This window comes from Mus musculus, chromosome 19 (assembly GCF_000001635.26).
Source record: "Mus musculus strain C57BL/6J chromosome 19, GRCm38.p6 C57BL/6J".
Lineage (NCBI taxonomy): Eukaryota > Metazoa > Chordata > Mammalia > Rodentia > Muridae > Mus > Mus musculus.
Window position 1 is genome coordinate 39,700,682 of NC_000085.6, and position 18,396 is coordinate 39,719,077.

An 18,396-nucleotide genomic window follows, 5' to 3' on the forward strand; every position below is an offset into this window, starting at 1 on the left:
ATTTTATGTCCTTGAAGAAAGATAGAGCCTGTGTTTTTCATTCATTCTGTTACTCTAAGTCTTTGGAGGAAGGGTTGAATCCTTTAATATTGAGTGATATCACTGACTAATGATTTTCCTGGACCTCTTGACTCTAGCTGCATACGTATCAAAAGATGGCCTAGTTGGCCATCACTGGAAAGAGAGGCCCATTGGGCTTGCAAACTTTATATGCCCCAGTACAGGAGAACACCAGGGCCAAAAAGTGGGAGTGGGTGGGTAGGGTAGTGGGGGGGATGGTATGGGGGACTTTTGGGATAGCACTGGAAATGTAAATGAGGAAAATACCTAATAAAAATATTTTTTAAAAGTTTTGTTATTTTATTGTTTTGGGTGGTGGTGTTCATGCTGTGTGGGTGTAGTGGGTGGTGGGGGTCTTTCCTTATTTTGGTTTTGCTGCTGTGAAATATTTTCGGGTTTTAATGGGTATAGTTAACCTTCTTAGGCTGGAGTTTTCTTTCTAGTATCATCTGTAAGACTGGATTTGTACATAGTGTTTGAGTAAAACTTTATCATAGAATATCTTGTTTTCTTTATGGTGACTGAAAGATTTCCTAAATCTAAAAATTTTGACTGACATCTTTCATCTCTTAGGATTTTGTAGGCCCCATTGGGAAATCAGGTATAATTATAATCTATTATTTATATGTTACTTGATTTCCCTCTGTACCTCTTAATATTATTTCACTGTTCAGCATATTTAGTATTTCAATTCACATATTGAGGAAAATCTTTCGTATCTGGTACAATATATTTCATGTCTGCTTCTTTCTTGTATTCTTCTAAGAATCTCTGTTTTAATTTAGGAAAAATTTCATCTGTGATTTAGGCAAAAGCATTTTGGGGACTCTTTACACTCATTTCTTCTTCTATTCCTATTATCATTTAGTCATTTAAATTTAGTCTTTTCATACTACTGCAGAGTTCCTTGATGTTTTGTTTTAGGATTTTTTATACTGAACCTTTTATTTGATTGATGTATACATTTTTTCTATTATATTGTCAATACCTGAAGTGCATTCTTTCCTCCTTGTTGGTGATGCTTGTGTCTCTGACTCCTGTTTACATAGCTAGATTTTCCATTTTCAGAATTTTCTCTCATGTTTTCTTCATTGCTTATATTTCCATTTACATCAGCTGTTTTTTCATTTGCTTGTTTTTATTTTTTGGGAGGTATTATTCTTGTCCTTTGTCACAGGTTATTTATTTCCTCCCACTTTTTGTTTGTCTTTTCCACAATTTCTCTAAGGAATTTAGTCACTTCTTTAAGATCTTCTGCCTTCCTCATAGTGTTGTGGATACTGAGGTCTTTTTCTTGTGCTTTAACTGCACTAGAGTATTCCAAGCTTTCTGCAGTAGCCTAGTTCTGGTCTAATAGTGAAATAATGCTTTGGCTATTGATTTTGTTCTTATCCTGGCATCTAGGCACATGGATTTGGTACGATTATATGTTTAGGTGCTATTTTTCAGGTTTAATGTGATTATATACCTAGGTGCTTGCTTTTCTAAAAACTTAGATCCATGGAATTATTCTAATATAGAGTTATGCCATCATCCTATAACATAGCTAATATGATTATTATTATATGCTAATTGTTTTTTCCTTTGACTACAACTTAATCTAATAAAATCATTTTCCAAATCATCTAAAGTCTTGGAAATTGACAGAGAAATGTTACAGTTATATTAACCATAAGTGACAAGAATATGCCTATATATCAGTTGTTCCTATTCATTCAGTCTTCTTTACCTCATAAGATTTATGACATACTCATTATTTCTCTAGATAATCAATGAATTAGTAGTAGTATAATTTACATTTTAAGTTTCTGAAGTTCCTTCTATTTTTTGATTGCACACATATTCCAAATGTCCTGAATTACTTCTATAAAATTTTATTTTAACGAATTTAGAAATTAATAGCTGTACAAATTACTGGTTTCTGAAATTCATCAATAATATTTTAATGGATCAATAATAACTTAAATGGTAATGAAATAAAAATAAATGGAAACAAAAGTATAGATAAAATGTTAACCAGAAGCCACCTCGAATTCTGCATATATTTTCAAAGAAAGCATCAATAATTAGTAAAATATATGAGGATAGGTAAAATAAAAATCACATAATAATTCATTTCTATACACCATATTTAAAAATAATAAGAAAAGAATATTCATTGCTCAGTAAAACTCAAAAGCTAGATACAAGCTGTATCATTGAAAGAAAATTAATATGACTAAAATAAACCAAACAAGTCAAAGCATAATATGACCTTTCATAAGTTGAAGAATTAAGCATATAAAATACTTCTAGTTATTTGTAGATTTTCCTCTCAATAATAAAAATTCCAAAACGTATTGGTTGAATTCAACTCAAATTGAAAAATATATATGAGAATATAAACAACCAGTCTTTATTCAAATGATCTGTGGAAGACAAAGCAAATGTCATATTGCTGCTACCATGTCCCTGCCTCATTATAGCTTCTTTCTCAGTTGTGAGCCAGCATAAAAAATGGAAAGTAAGTGTGATGGAGAGGACTGGAATCACACTGAAACAGGGAACATCAAGAGCACAGAAGTGTAACAGGGAGAAACAAGCTTACCTTGGGGATGAAGTAGTTTCTGAACTTAGTATCACAGGTTACTTCATGCACCACACCATTTGGGCCAAGGTCAATGTACCGCTGGACCTCATGCACCATGGCATTTGTGTAAGGCATGTGGTTCCTGTCCTGCATACAGGGGCTGCGGTGTCTCCCAATCACATTGTCAATCTCTTCCTGGACTTTAGCTGGATACAAGGAATGACAAATATTGGAATGGGAAAAATGTAGCCTGTATCTCCCATAAATGCACAGTTACCTAGGCCATGAAGAAAGTGGCCCAGAAACATTTTGAACATACATTTTATGCTGAGGAATAAACTTAGATACATAGAATTATTCTAATATAGTTTAATACCATCATTCTACAACATAGCTAATATGATTCATTATTAAATGCCAATTGTTTTATCCAGACTATCAAATAATATGAGATAAAATAATTATTGATAACAATAAAACAGAGTACAATTAAGTTTGCAATATTGACATTAATAAAAGATATCAGAAATAGGTTATTATAATGGTGAATATATGTAGTACTGATTTTAAAATTATGCATCTGAATGTCTTTTTGCAATTTTATTCTCCTTATCTTAACTATCAGTGGTCAGGTTCATCACCAACAACTACTTAGAAATATATTTGTATTTTAAACAATAACTGTTTTATGTACTCAATCATATACAATATTTATTGAGATATTGGTAGCAGAAAAGAACATACCAGTTATATCTATATTCTATTTACAAATATGAGTAGATGATGAATACACATACATACCATATACATGTGAATGCCCACACACATCATTCGTAGATTACCATACTTGGTAATATAGACACATTGTAGAAAGAGATATATAAATATGATTCCCTATCTCCAATATAAGAGTTTGTCTAAATTATTGATATACTTTTCTGATTGTGCATACTGTTCACTTTAGTTTTTAATTGTCTGTTTCATGATTTATACTTATTTCCGAGTATTTCAGTGGATGTTTCAGCTCCTACAATAAATGTGCACTGAATGAAGACATGAGAAGACACAGTGCATCTGTGTTTTCCCTCATGCTCTGTTCGTTCCTGAAGCATCTCCCAAGTCAATACCAAATCTGAGGCTTTCTAATTCTAGTACCCAGCACACTCTGTCAAAATTGTAGACTTGGCTCATAGGCTATAAAGGTATCTGGAGTAAATCGCTTCATGGAAAGTTACTTTAGACAATTGAATGGAAAACCTCTTACAGGGTTTCATAAAGAAAGCAGAATAGGGAGCAAAATTTACAATTGAAGATCTATCTTTACATTTTTCTTTTTCTACACATTAGATAATCACCAGCTACTCTTGAGAACGCTGGTGCAGTGGCACTATTTTCATGCATATTGGGAATAAACCTGAAAATCTTTGTGCTTTCATTCCATCCCTTACTTCCTGGTCTTTATATTGTTATTTCTGATGGCTATTTGGAAAATATGTCTTTGCAAAACACAGAGATGTTTATAGTACAATACAATCTGGGTGGTAGATTCAGTTGTTGATACTCATGAAAGAGCTCTGAGACTATTCAACATTGCCAGTTTTCTCCTTTCATCCTCTCCATTATTCTTCCTGTATCAACCATTCAATGTTCTTTACACATGGATTTCTTTTAATTTTAAAAGAAATTCTAAGATTTATGTGTTGGAAACTCTCACCAGAGGGTGAAGTAATTAAGAGAATAGTGGGCAGAGCAACCTCTGGTTCCCAACCTGATTTTCTATTTAAAATTATTAGGTACAAAGAGGGACCCTTAGGGACACAGGAGAGGCACAATATGTATTTGCTATTCTATAGCAATTCCTCAAGCATATAATCCCTAATCATCTTACAGGATCTCGCCCCTGCCCCGTGACGATCGTATTATTCTTGTATTATGAAGGATTCTGTTGTTTACTGTTGTCTTTATTTGCTAGTCTAAGTAAACAAATTCTGTCTTATAATACTGCTATTGTCATCTCCGCGGATATTGACAACTGATGGAAGGCATGTTTCATTAATGTGAAACACCTGGTTCTATTTAAAAATAAAATTTTACAGTGATGTTATTTGTAACATGAAATTTTGATATATTTGCAAAAAATATTGTTCATCCGACTTTTTTATTAGACAGTTTCTTCATTTACATTTCAAATGCTATCCTCAAAGCCCCGTATACTGTCAGGCTGCCCTGATCCCCAACACACACACTCCTGCTTCCTGACTCTGCAGTTCCCCTGTATTGGGACATATGATCTTTGCAATACCAAGGGCCTCTCCTCCCATTGATGGCCGACTAGACCATCCTCTGCTACATATGCAACTAGAGACATAGCTCTGTGGGGTACTGATTAGTTCATAATATTGTTCCACCTATAGGGTTGCAGATCCCTTTAGATCCTTGGGGACTTTCTCTACCTCCTTCATTAGAGGCACCGTGTTCCATTCAATAGAAGACTATAGAAGACTAAGCATCCACTTCTCTTTCCCAGGCATTGGCATAAACTCACAACAGAAAGCTATGTCATGGTCCTGTTAGCAAAAAACGTTCTTGCATATACAATAGTGTCTGGGTTTGGTGGTTGTATATGGGATGGATGCCTGGTGGGGCAGTCTCTGGTTGGTCTTTCCTTCCATGTTAGTTTCAAACTTTGTCTCTGTAACTCCTCCATGGGTATTATGTTCCTCATTCAAAGAAGGAATAAAGTATCCAGATTTTGGTCTTTCTTCTTCTTCACTTTCATGTGTTTTCCAAATTGTATCTTGGATATCCTAAGCTTCTGGGCAATATCCACTTATCGGTGAGTATATAACCTGTGGTTTTTGTGACTGGGTTATCTCACTCAGAATGATATCCTCCAGATGCATCCATCTGCCTAAGAATTTCATGAATTCATTGTTTTGTCTTATTATGTTTTGTTTTGAAATTTACACAGAGAAAGCTTATTTTTCTTCATTCTATTTCTTAATTAGATATTTTCTTCATTTACATTTCAAATGTTATCCCAAAAGTCCCCCATAGCCTCCCCCCGGACTCCTCTACCCACCTACTCCCATTTCTTGGCCCTGGCGTTCTCCTATACTAAGGCATATAAAGTTTGCAAGACCATGGGGCCTCTCTTCCCAATGAGGGCCAACTAGGCCATCTTCAGATACATATTCAGCTAGACACACGAACTCCAGGGGTACTGGTTAGTTTATATTGTTGTTCCACCTATAGGGTTGCAGACCCCTTTAGCTCCTTGGGTACTTTCTCTAGCTCCTCCATTGGGGGCCCTGTGTTCCATCCAATAGCTGACTGTGAGCTTCCATTTCTGTGTTTGCCAGGCCCTGGCATATCCTCAAAAGAGACAACTAAATCAGTGTCCTTTCAGCAAAATCTTGCTGGTGTATGCAATTGTGACAGTGTATGGAGGCTGAATATGGGATGGATCCCCGGGCATGGCAGTCTCTAGATGGTCCATCCTTTTTTCTCAGTTCCAAACTTTGTATCTGTAACTCCTTCCATGGGTGTTTTGTTCCTAATTCTAAGAAGGGGCAAAGTGTCTACACTTTGGTCTTCCTTCTTCTTGAGTTGCATGTGTTTTGCAAATTGCATCTTGTATCTTGGGTAGTCTAAGTTTCTGGGCTAATATCCACTTATCAGTGACTACATATCATGTGAGTTCTTTAGTGATTGGGTTACCTCAGTCAGGATGATGACCTCCAGGTACATCCATTTGCCTAAGAATTTCATAAGTTTATTCTTTTTCATAGCTGAGTAGTACTCCATTTTGTAAATGTAGAACTATTTCTGTATCCATTCCTCTGTTAAGAGAAATCTGGGTACTGTCCACCTTTTGCATCTTATAAATAAGGCTGCTATGAACATAGTGGAGCATGTGTCCTTATTACCACTTGGAACTTCTTCTGGGTAGATGCCCAGGAGAAGTATTGCCAGATCTGCCAGTAGTAATATGTCCAGTTTTCAGAGGAACTGCCAGACTGATTTCCAGAGTGGTTGTACCAGCTTGCAATCCCACCAACAATGGAGAAGTGTCTCTCTTTCCTACATCCTCGCCAGCATCGGGTATCGACTGAATTTTTCATCTTAGCCATTCTGGCTGGTGTGAGATGGAATCTCAGGGTTGTTTTGATTTGAATTTCCCTGAAGATTAAGGATGTTGAACATTTTTTCAGGTGCTTCTCAACCATTCGGTATTCCTCAGGTGAGAATTCTTTGTTTAGCTCTGTACCCCATTATATTTTTTTTCCATTTTTATTAGGTATTTAGCTCATTTACATTTCCAATGCTATACCAAAAGTCCCCCATACCCACTCACCCCCACTCCCCTACCCACCCACTCCCCCTTTTTGGCCCTGGCGTTCCCCTGTACTGGGGCATATAAAGTTTGCAACTCCAATGGGCCTCTCTTTCCAGTGATGGCCGACTAGGCCATCTTTTGATACATACGCAGCTAGAGTCAAGAGCTCCGGGTATACCCCATTTTAAATAGGGTTATTTGATTATCCGGAGTCCATCTTCAGGAGTTCTTTATATACATTGGATATTACTCCCTGTTCAGATTTCAGATTGGTAAACATACTTTCCCACTCTGACAGTGGTCTTCTTATCTTATTGACAGTGTCTTTTGCCTTACAAGAGCTTTGCAATTTTATGAGGTCCCAAATCTCGATCTTACAGTACAAGCCACTACTATTCTGTTCAGGAATTTTTCCCCTGTGCCCATATCTTCAAGGCTTTTCTCCACTTTCTTCTCTAAAATTTTTAGTGACTCTGCTTTTATGTGGAGTTCATTGATCCATGTAGACTTCACCCTGCATCCCTGGAATGAAGCTTACTTGATCATGATGGATGATTATTTTGATATGTTCTTGCATTCAGTTAGCAAGAATTTTATTGAGTAATTTTGTATCAATAATCATAAGGGAAATTGGTCTGAAGTTCTTTCTTTTTGTTGGGTATCTGTGTGATTTAGGTATCAGAGTAATTGTGGCTTCAAACAATGAATTTGGTAGAGTACCATCTGTTTCTATTTTGTGGAAAAGTTTGGGGAGAGCTGGAATTATGTCTTCTTTGAAGGACTGATAGAATTCTGCACTAAACCCATCTGGTCGTGGGCTTGATTTTGGTTGGGAGACTATTACTGATTGCTTCTATTTCTTTAGGGGATATCGGACTGTTTTGGTCATTAATATGATCTAGATTTAACTTTGTTAACTGGAATCTCTCTAGATATTTGTACATTTCATCCAGGTTTTCCAGTTTTGTTGAATATACCCTTTTATAGTAGGATCTGATGGTGTTTTGGTTTTCCTCAAGTTCTGTTGTTATGTCTCCCTTTTCATTTCTGATTTCGTTAATTAGGATACTGTCCCTGTGCCCTCTAGTGAGTCTAGCTAAGGGTTTATCTATCTTGTGGATTTTCTCAAAGAACCAGCTCCTGGTTTGGTTGATTCTTTAAATAGTTCTTTTTGTTTCCACTTGGTTGATTTCAGCTGTAAGTTTGATTATTTCCTGCCATCTACTTCTCTTGGGTGAATTTGCTTCCTTTTGTTCTAGAGCTTTTAGGTGTGCTGTCAAGCTGCTAGAATATGTTCTCTCTAGCTTCTTTTTGGAGGCACTCAGACCTATGAGTTTTCCTCTTATGAGTGCTTTCAGTGTATCTTATAAGGTTGGGTATGTTCTGGCTTCATTTTATTAAACTCTAAAAAGTCTTTAATTTCTTTCTTCATTTCTTCCTTCACCCAGGTATCATTGAGTAGAATGTTCTTCAGCTTCTACATGAATATTGACTTTCTATTATTTATGTTCTTATTAAAGATAAGCCTTAATCCATGGTGATCTGATAGAATGCTTGGGATAATGGGAATATTTTTGTATCTGTTGAGGCCTGTTTTGAGACCAATTAAATGTTCGATTTTGGAGAACGTTCCATGAAGTGCTGAGAAGAAGATATATCCTTTTGTTTTAGGATAAAATGTTCTGTAGATATCTGTTAAATCTATTCATTTCATAACTTCTGTTAGTTTCAATGTGTCTCTGTTCAGTTTCTGTATCCAGGATCTGTCCATTGATGGGAGTGGGGTGTTAAAGTCTCCCAATATTATTGTGTGAGGTACAATATGTGCTTTGAGCTTCCCTATAGTTTCTCTAATGATTGTGGCTGCCCTTGCATTTGGAAAATAGATATTCAGAATTGAGAGATCATCTTAGAAGATTTTAAGTTTGATGAGCATGAAGTGCCCCTCCTTGTCTTTTTTGATAACTTTGGGTTGGAAGTCAATTTTATTCAATATTAGAATGGTTACTCCAGCTTGTTTCTTCAGACCATTTGCTTGGAAAATTGTTTTCCAGCCTTTTACCCTGAGGTAGTGTCTGTCTTCTTCCCTTAGGTGGGCTTTTTGTAAGCAGCAAAAGGTTGGGTCCTGTTTATGTAACAGTCTGTTAGTCTATGTCTTTTTATTTGGGAATTGATCCAGTTGATATTAAGAGATATTAAGGAAAAGTAATTGTTGCTTTCTGTTATTTTCATTGTTATAGTTTGGATTCTGTTCTTGCAGATGTCTTCCTTTAGATTTATTGAAGGATGACTTTCTTGCTTTTTCTGGGGTGTAGTTTCAATCATTCTGTTGGTGTATTTCTATTATTATTCTCTGAAGGGCTGGATTCAAGGAAAGATATTGTGTGAATTTGGTTTTGTCATGGAATACATTGGTTTCTCCATCTATGGTAATTGAGAGTTTTGCTGGGTATAGTAGCCTGGACTGGCATTTGTGTTCTCTTAGGATCTGTATAACATCTGTCCAGGATCTTCTGACTTTCATAGTCTCTGGTGAGAAATCTGGTGTAATTCTAATATGTCTGCTTTTATATGTTACTTGACATTTTCCCCTTACTGCTTTTAATATTCTATCTTTATTTAGGGCATTTGTTGTTCTGATAATTATGTGTCAGGAGGAATTTCTTTTCTTGTCCAGTCTATTTGGAGTTCTGTAGACTTATTGTATGTTCATGGGCATCTCTTTCTTTAGGTTAGGGAAGTTTTCTTCTATAATTTTGATGAAGATATTTGCTGGCCCTTTAAGTTGATAATCTTCATTTTCATCTACTCCAATTATTGGTAGGTTTGGCTTTCTCATTATGTCCTGGATTTCCGGGGAGTTTTTGGCTTAGGATCTTTTTACATTTTACATTTTCTTTGATTGCTGTGTCTATGTTCTTTATGGAATCTCCTTCATCTGAAATTCTCTCTTCTATCTCTTGTATTTTGTTGCTGAGGCTCACATCTATGCTTCCTGATTTCTTTCCTAGGGTTTCTATCTCCAGAGTTGTCTCCCTTTGGGTTTTCATCGTTTCTACTTCCATTTTTAGATATTGGATGGTTTTGTTCAATTCCATCACCTGTTTGGCTATGTTTTCCTGTAATTCTTTAGGGATTTTTGTGTTTTCTTTTTAAAGTCTTCTACCTGCTTCACAGTGTTTTCCTGTAATTCCTGTAATTTTGTGCTTCCTCTTTAAAGGCTTCTAGTTGTTTATTAGTGTTCTCTTATATTTCTTTAAGTGATTTATGCATGTCCTTCTTAAAATCCTCTACCAGCATCATGAGATATGATTTTAGATCCAAATCTTGCTTTTCTGGTGTGTTGGGGTATCCAGGGCTCAATGTGGTGTGTGTAAAGGTTTCTGATGATGCCCAGTGGTCTTGGTTTCTGTTAGTAAGATATTTTTCATTTGCCTTTCACCATCTGGTAATCTCTAGTGTTGGCTGTTCTAGCTGTCTCTGACTGGAAGTTGTTCCTCCAGTGATTCTCTAGCTTCTGTCAGCACTCCTGTGAGAACAACTCCTCCTGTGTCCCAGTCACAGAACACTCTCTGCAGGCAAGCTCTCCTCTTTCAGGGAAGGTACACAAAATTCTGGAGCTCAGATCCACCTCCTGATTTCTAAGGTCAGAGCGCTCCCTGGAGGCCGACTCTCCTTTGTCAGGGAATGTGTCCAATTGTCTGGGTCTCTGCTCTGTCTCCTGACTGAGAATGAAGGCCCAAATGGACCCTGTCCAAGAAGCTTTGTTGCTTCTGCTGCCCATGTGCTCTCCTGAGTAGACTGGTCTCAGTGATCCCAAGGTTCTGGGTGTGCTAGGGCCTGCCTTCCTCCTTTGACCCTATTGCTGCTATCAGAGACCCTCTGGGTTTTTTGAACTGATGCTGTGTTCCACTCACCAGTGATCTCAAGATCCCGGGTATGCTAGAGTGCCTGCAGTGTGGAGACTCCTCTCGGGTTCTTGGGGCCCTCTGCCGAGATTGCACCCAAGATGGCACAGGGGTGGCACGGACCAAAACGAACGCCAGCCACTTGTCAGACAGGTGTTCTTTGTCCCTGTTCCTGCTAGCACAAAACCCTCTGGGTGTTTTGAAAGAGATGTTGCATTCCACTCACCAGTGATCTCAAGATCCAGGGTGCTAGGGTGTCTGCAGTGTGCAGAGCCCTCTGGGGACCTTGGGGGCCTCCACTGAGATCATGCCCAAGATGGCATGGGCTCATCAGACATTTTACAGAACATGATAAAACTCTCTATCCTCTAAATTTGACACCATAACCTTGACATCAAGGGCAATACAATTATAATGAAAAAAAAATGTAAAATGCTTCACAGAATAAAAAAAATCCGAAGAAATTGCTTTAAATATTGGACCTTATTTTATGCTTTAGTGAGCTGAGTTTTCTTTTATGTACCCCAGAATTAGATTTGTCACAATGAAGAAAGCAACTGCAAGAATTCATCTGCTATGAAGGCTTGAATTGGAGGAAGAAGCATAATGCAACCATGGCCCAATATATGCTCTAGATGCTTAGAACAGACCACCTGCCAGAGAACTCAAACAAAGGACTGGCCTTGATGGCTTTTCCACTGCTCAGGCATCTTCATTTAATCAGTCAACATTTTCATTAAAGCCAATGGGACAGAAAGTTGAATACTGACATTTTGAATAACAATGTGCAGGACACAATCTGCATTGTCCTAGCAACTTTTAGGAATGCTGTGCTTCATTACCTGTATTCTTACCTGTGATGTGTGTGTGCTTCATCAAGAGCAGGAGAGCAAATCTCATCGTTGAGCTTAAGGTCTCTGTCCCACCAAACACCAGATCAGTCACCAATGTTGCCAGGTGTTCAATGGTATAGTCCATGTGCTCAATGCCATTTTTCTAAGAACAGTTTGATACCATTATCTGATAAATATTGTCGTTGCACAATCAATTATAATTGAATAGACAATTTTTGACAAACATATGTTGTTGATAACACAGAATCTAAAATGTTCATCAGTGGCAAAACATTTATACCATTTCAGAGACTGTGGTGTAGATGGTCTAAACTTCATTTTCCACACTTATTTTCCCTGTTTGTCAAAATTGCATTCTGAAGATTATGAAGGTGTGTGTGTGTGTGTGTGTGTGTGTGTGTACAATAGGTAATCAGTGTACAGAAAATAAGAAAAAAGCTAATTTTGTTTGTTTTCTAGTCCTAAAACATGTAGTCTAGTCTTACCACATGTAAGAAAGATTTATGTTTCATCTCACCTGAACATAAAGAGACACATGTATTCAAAGAAAGCCTACACAGTAAACATTGTTAGAATATTGAAAGGCACTTGACTCTAAAGCTTTACATCTCCTTCACTATATCAATATTGGGTAACAATGAGTTTCTTTGTACCTGACTTCTATAGATCCTTTATATTTTTGAGGCATCCATACCTAGACTTTCCCCTATTGGTTAGGAAGCACAATTTGATTTAGTACAAAGAGGAAAGTTGGAGCCATTATCTTAGCTTCTTCTAGTCTGTATGAAATTTTTCCTTTAATTTGTTCTCAAAGTTTTTTATGGACAAACAATAGCTGCAGGCTCTGCACAAAGTTCAAATTCTATAAACAATGTGATGAATCACTCCTAGCAAGATTAGTTATGTTCACAGGCAGTACAACTAGGCTCCACTCTATATGAAAGGCAATTATCAATATGATCTTTATAAAATGTAAGAGTTGATAACTTATATGTTAAAAAAATTCTAAGTCACAAAGACAGAACCTGACACATTTGTGACCTGCAAAAGGTAAAGCAGAGAAGAAGAGGAATGCAGGTGACAGAGCTGCAAAGATGATATGCTACAAGATTGTCAACAAGATTATAGCTTTAAATGTTGAGGCAGGAGCAGAAATAGAACATAATTATTTTCTAACATTTCAAATGTTATCCCCTTTCCTAGTTTCCTCTCCCAAAGTTCCCTATCTCCTTCCCCTCCTGTTCCTTCCTCCGCCTGTTTCCTGACTCACCCATTTCTGCCTCCTGGCCCTGGCATTCCCCTATACTGGGGCATAGAACCTTCATAAGACCAAGAGCCTCTATTCCTATTGATGGCTGACTAGGCCACCCTTTGCTACATATGCAGCTAGAGACATGAGACCCACCATATGATTTCTTTGATTGAGTTGGCTGACAGGAGCCTGATACAGTGGTCTCTTGAAAGGCTCTACCAATGCCTGGCAAATACAGAAGTGGATATGCACAGCCATTCATTGGACAGAGCAATGGGTTCACAATGAAGGAGCTAGAGAAAGTATGCAAGGAGCTGAAGGGATTTGCAGCCCCATAGGAGGAACAACAATATGAAATAATAAATACCCCCCAGAACTCCCTGGGACTGAAGCACTTATTATTAATCATTTTGTTTTTTTACATTTTAAATTTTATCCCCTTTCCAGTTTCCCATCTGCCAATTTTCCATCCCATTCCCCTCTATTTTGTCCCAAATAGGGTGTACCTATCTATCCACTGACTCACACCTCACACCTTTGGACTCCCTCTTCTCTGGAGAATCAAGTTTCCACAAGACAAAGTCCCTCCTCTTCCACTGATGCCAGATGAGGCAGTCTTCAGGTACAAATGTAGTGGGACCCAGGAACCAGCTCATATATACTCTTTGCTTGATGATACTCCTGAGAGCTCTAAGGAGTCCTGAGAATTGATACTGTTGTTCTTCCAATGGGTTTGCAATCCCGTTCATCTCCTAAAGCTTTTGCCCTGACCCTTCCATTATGGTCCACAGGCACAGTCCAATTGTTGGATGTGAGCAACTGCATTGGTCTTAGTCAGGTGCTGGCAGAGCCTCTCAGAGGACAGGAATACAAGGTTCCAGTCTGTAAGCACATCATTTTTAGTTGAGAAAGGCTACCGATTTGTTTGAGGTAATTTTATATTCAGTCACTTTGTTGACGTTATCAGGTCTAGGAGTTCTGTGGTGGAATTTTATGGTCACTTAAGTATACTATCATATCATCTGCAAATAGTGATAGTTTGACTTCTTCCTTTCTACTTTGTATTCCTTTGACCTCCTTTGGTTGTCCAATTGCTCTGGTTAGGAAGTCCAGTACTATATTGAAGAGGTAGGGAGAGAGTAGGTAGCCCTCCAGAGACTGCCCCACCTGGGTATCCATCACATATACAGAAACCAAACCCAGATACTATTGTAGATGCCAAAAAGTACTTGCTCACAGGAGCCTGATATAGCTGTCTCCTGAGAGGCTCTGTCACAGCTGACAAATAGGCAGATGGAGAAGTTAGAGAAAGGACTGAAGGAGGTGAAGGGGTTTGCGACCTCATAGGAAGAACAACAATATCAAACAACCAGACAACCCCATCCCTGCCAGAGCTCCCAAGGACTAAATCACCAACAAAGTATGTAGCAGAGGATGCCCCAGTCGGCCATCAATGGGAGGATAGGCCCTCAGTATTGAGAAGATCATATGCCCCATTACAGGGTAATGCCAGGGACAGGAAGCAGGAGTGGGTGGGTTAGGGAGCAGGGCAGGAGGAGGGTATAGGAGGCTTTGGGTATACCATTTTAAATGTAAACAAAGAAAATATCTAATAAGAAATTGCCTTAATAAAAATTAAAAAAAAAAAAGAGTACACATGGAGCAACCCATGGCTCCAGCCACATGTGTAGCAGAAGATAGCCTCGTTTCAGGCATTAGTGGGCAGAGAGACCCTTAAGCCTATGAAGTCTAGATGCCTTAGTATAGGGGTTTGACAGGACAGGGAAGCGTGTGTGGGTGGATAGGTGGGGAAGCACCCTCATAGAAGCAGTGCTACGGGAGATGGGATAGGGGTTTTTCTGGAGTAGAAACTGGAAAAAGATCTAACATTTGAAATGTAAATAAATAAAACATCCAATAAAATGATCATAATAATAATAAGTTTTCCCTGCTTTTTCTATGTCCTAAACTTGTGCTCTTCTCCTGCTCTCCTCCTGTTTTTGCTCTCTCCCCTTGCTCATAAAGCTCTTACTTCCAATTTGCTTTACTATGAATGCTTTAACTCCCCAGGCCTTTGTACTTTAATCTTCCTAGTCTTTGTAATTTTTCTAGGAGAGTAGATCTCATGGTTATTCCAAGTACTCTAATTTTTTTTTACAAAAGTTCACTAGATATTCAAACATAAATTTATATCATGAATTGAATAAGTTTACAAAAGTGAATTTTTAAAAGCATATCTATTAAAAGTGGTTATCTAATAAACATTCATTATCTTTCACAAGATGAATAGGTTCACTGAAAATTAAAATCCATAAATTTTGTGACTATGGTATTATTAAAGTTTTGTATAGATAAATCCAGCCAATATTGTGTCTTCTGTCCTTGAACTTATAATAAATACTTGCTTTCCTTTATTTCCTAATATCATTTTAGGAATACTTATAGAATCTTCATTAAGTATTAAGAAATTATCCCTTTGTATATAGTACCTCTATAAAAGAGTACAACTTTGTTGTTCTACAGAGGGGTGGATTAATACTTAGTTATATACATGAAAAGCAAATTAATATCAAAAAATTTCCTCAAATGAAATCTTCTTACCCTAGCCTAAAGAACCAAAACCATCATAGGTTTACAGTTCACGGTAGAACAATCTTAGGAAGATTACATGCTAACTTTTAACTTCTCCAAAATGGCTCCTGGCAATTTATAAAATATAGTGTTACTCAACTGTTCAAAATGACAAATAAAGTTTAAAAAATAATTGTGTGGAGGGGAGTCTCCGGACACCCACAAAGACCCACACAGGATCTGCCAAGGGATCCTAAGACCTCTGGTGACTGGAACACAGTGCCTGCTCCAATCCAATCGCACAGGACCTGAGACTGCAGTAATTAAAGAAGCAGGTAACCCGGCCTGATACAGGGCTCAAGTCCCTTCCGGCCGGCCCACTGCAGCACTGTGGTCCCTGGCCCGGGGGAGTCTCCAGACACCCACAAGGACCCACACAGGATCCACCACGGGATCCTAAGTCCTCTGGTGAGTGGAACACAACTTCTGCCAGGAGGCAGTTTCAAAAACCAGATATCTGGGCACCATCCCTGCAAGAGGAGAGCTTGCATACAGAGAGTACTATAACCACTGAAACTAAGGATAGAGCTAGTCACCCAGATCTGATGATAGAGGCTAACATAATCACCAGAGGAACAAGCTCTAACCAGAGACAACTATAACAACTAGCTCCAGAGAATACAAGATGGCAAAAGGCAAACTTAAGAATCCTACTAACAGAAATCAAGACCGCTCACCATAATCAGAACGCAGCACTCACACGTCACCTAGTCCTGGGCACCCCAACACACCTGAAAAGCTAGACCGGATTTAAAAGCATATCTCATGATGATGGTAGAGGACATCAAGAAGGACTTTAATAACTCACTTAAATACAGGAAATACAGGAGAACACTGCTAAAGAGTTACAAGTCCTTAAAGAAAAACAGGAAAACACAACCAAACAGGTAGAAGTCCTTATAGAAAAACAGGAAAACACATCCAAACAGGTGATGAAATGAACAAAACCATACTAGACCTAAAAAGGGAAGTAAACACAATAAAGAAAACCCAAAGTGAGGCAACGCTGGAGATAGAAACCCTAGGAAAGAAATCTGGAACCATAGACGTGAGCATCAGCAACAGAATACAAGAGATGGAAGAGAGAATCTCAGGTGCAGAAGATTCCATAGAGAACATCGGCACAACAATCAAAGATAATACAAAACGCAAAAAGATCCTAACTCAAAACATCCAGGAAATCCATGACACAATGAGAAGACCAAACCTACGGATAATAGGAGTAGATGAGAATGAAGATTTTCAACTTAAAGGGCCAGCTAATATCTTCAACAAAATTATAGAAGAAAACTTCCCAAACCTAAAGAATGACATGCCCATAAACATACAAGAAGCCTACAGAACTCCAAATAGACTGGACCGGAAAAGAAATTCCTCCCGACACATAATAATCAGAACAACAAATGCACTAAATAAAGAGAGAATATTAAAAGCAGTAAGGGAGAAAGGTCAAGTAACATATAAAGGCAGACCTATCAGAATTACACCAGACTTTTCACCAGAGACTATGAAAGGCAGAAGAGCCTGGACAGATGTCATACAGACACTAAGAGAACACAAATGCCAGCCCAGGCTACTATACCCGGCGAAACTCTCAATTACCATAGATGGGAAAACCAAAGTATTCCACGACAAAACCAAATTCACACATTATCTTGCCATGAATCCAGCCCTTCAAAGGATAATAACAGAAAAGAAACAATACAAGGACGGAAATCACGCCCTAGAACAAGCAAGAAAGTAATCCCTCAACAAACCAAAAAGAAGACAGCCACAAGAACAGAATGCCAACTGTAACAACAAAAATAACAGGAAGCAACAATTACTTTTCCTTAATATCTCTTAATATCAATGGACTCAATTCCCCAATAAAAAGATATAGACTAACAGACTGGCTACACAAACAGGACCCAACATTCTGCTGCTTACAGGAAACCCATCTCAGGGAAAAAGACAGACACTACCTCAGAGTGAAAGGCTGGAAAACAATTTTCCAAGCAAATGGTCTGAAGAAACAAGCTGGAGTAGCCATTCTAATATCGGATAAAATCGACGTCCAACCCAAAGTTATCAAAAAAGACAAGGAGGGACACTTCATACTCATCAAAGGTAAAAATCCTCCAAGAGGAACTCTCAATTCTGAATATCTATGCTCCAAATGGAAGGGCAGCCATATTCATTAAAGAAACTTTAGTAAAGCTCAAAGCACACATTGCACCTCACACAATAATAGTGGGAGACTTCAACACACCACTTTCATCAATGGACAGATTGTGGAAACAGAAACTAAACAGGGACACAGTGAAACTAACAGAAATTATGAAACAAATGGATCTGACAGGTATCTACAGAACATTTTATCTTAAAACAAAAGGATATACCTTCTTCTCAGCACCTCACGGGACCTTTTCCAAAATTGACCATATAATTGGTCACAACAGGCCTCAACATATACAAAAATATAGAAATTGTCCCATGTATCCTATCAGACCACCATGGCCTAAGGATGATCTTCAATAACAACATAAATAATGGAAAGCCAACATTCACGTGGAAACTGAACAACACTCTTCTCAATGATACCTTGGTCAAGAAAGGAATAAAGAAAGAAATTAAAGACTTTTTAGAGTTTAATGAAAATGAAGCCACAACATACCCAAACCTATGGGACACAATGAAAGCATTTCTACGAGGAAAACTCATAGCTCTGAGTGCCTCCAAGAAGAAACGGGAGAGAGCACATACTAGCAGCTTGACAACACATCTAAAAGCTCTAGAAAAAG

General features: G+C 38.0%; 1 protein-coding gene across 2 annotated transcripts in view; it reads right to left on the bottom strand.

Annotated features, from left to right (window-relative positions):
- Positions 1-18,396, bottom strand: part of Cyp2c68 (cytochrome P450, family 2, subfamily c, polypeptide 68) — a 52,266-nt gene that overhangs the window by 11,846 nt on the left and 22,024 nt on the right. For both annotated transcript variants that reach the window (NM_001039555.2, XM_006527177.2), the window contains 2 exons: positions 11,731-11,872; positions 2,648-2,835 (listed from right to left, as the gene is read on the bottom strand). In NM_001039555.2, the coding sequence (NP_001034644.2) occupies positions 2,648-2,835; positions 11,731-11,872 (330 nt within the window). The remainder of the gene's footprint in view (positions 1-2,647; positions 2,836-11,730; positions 11,873-18,396) is intronic.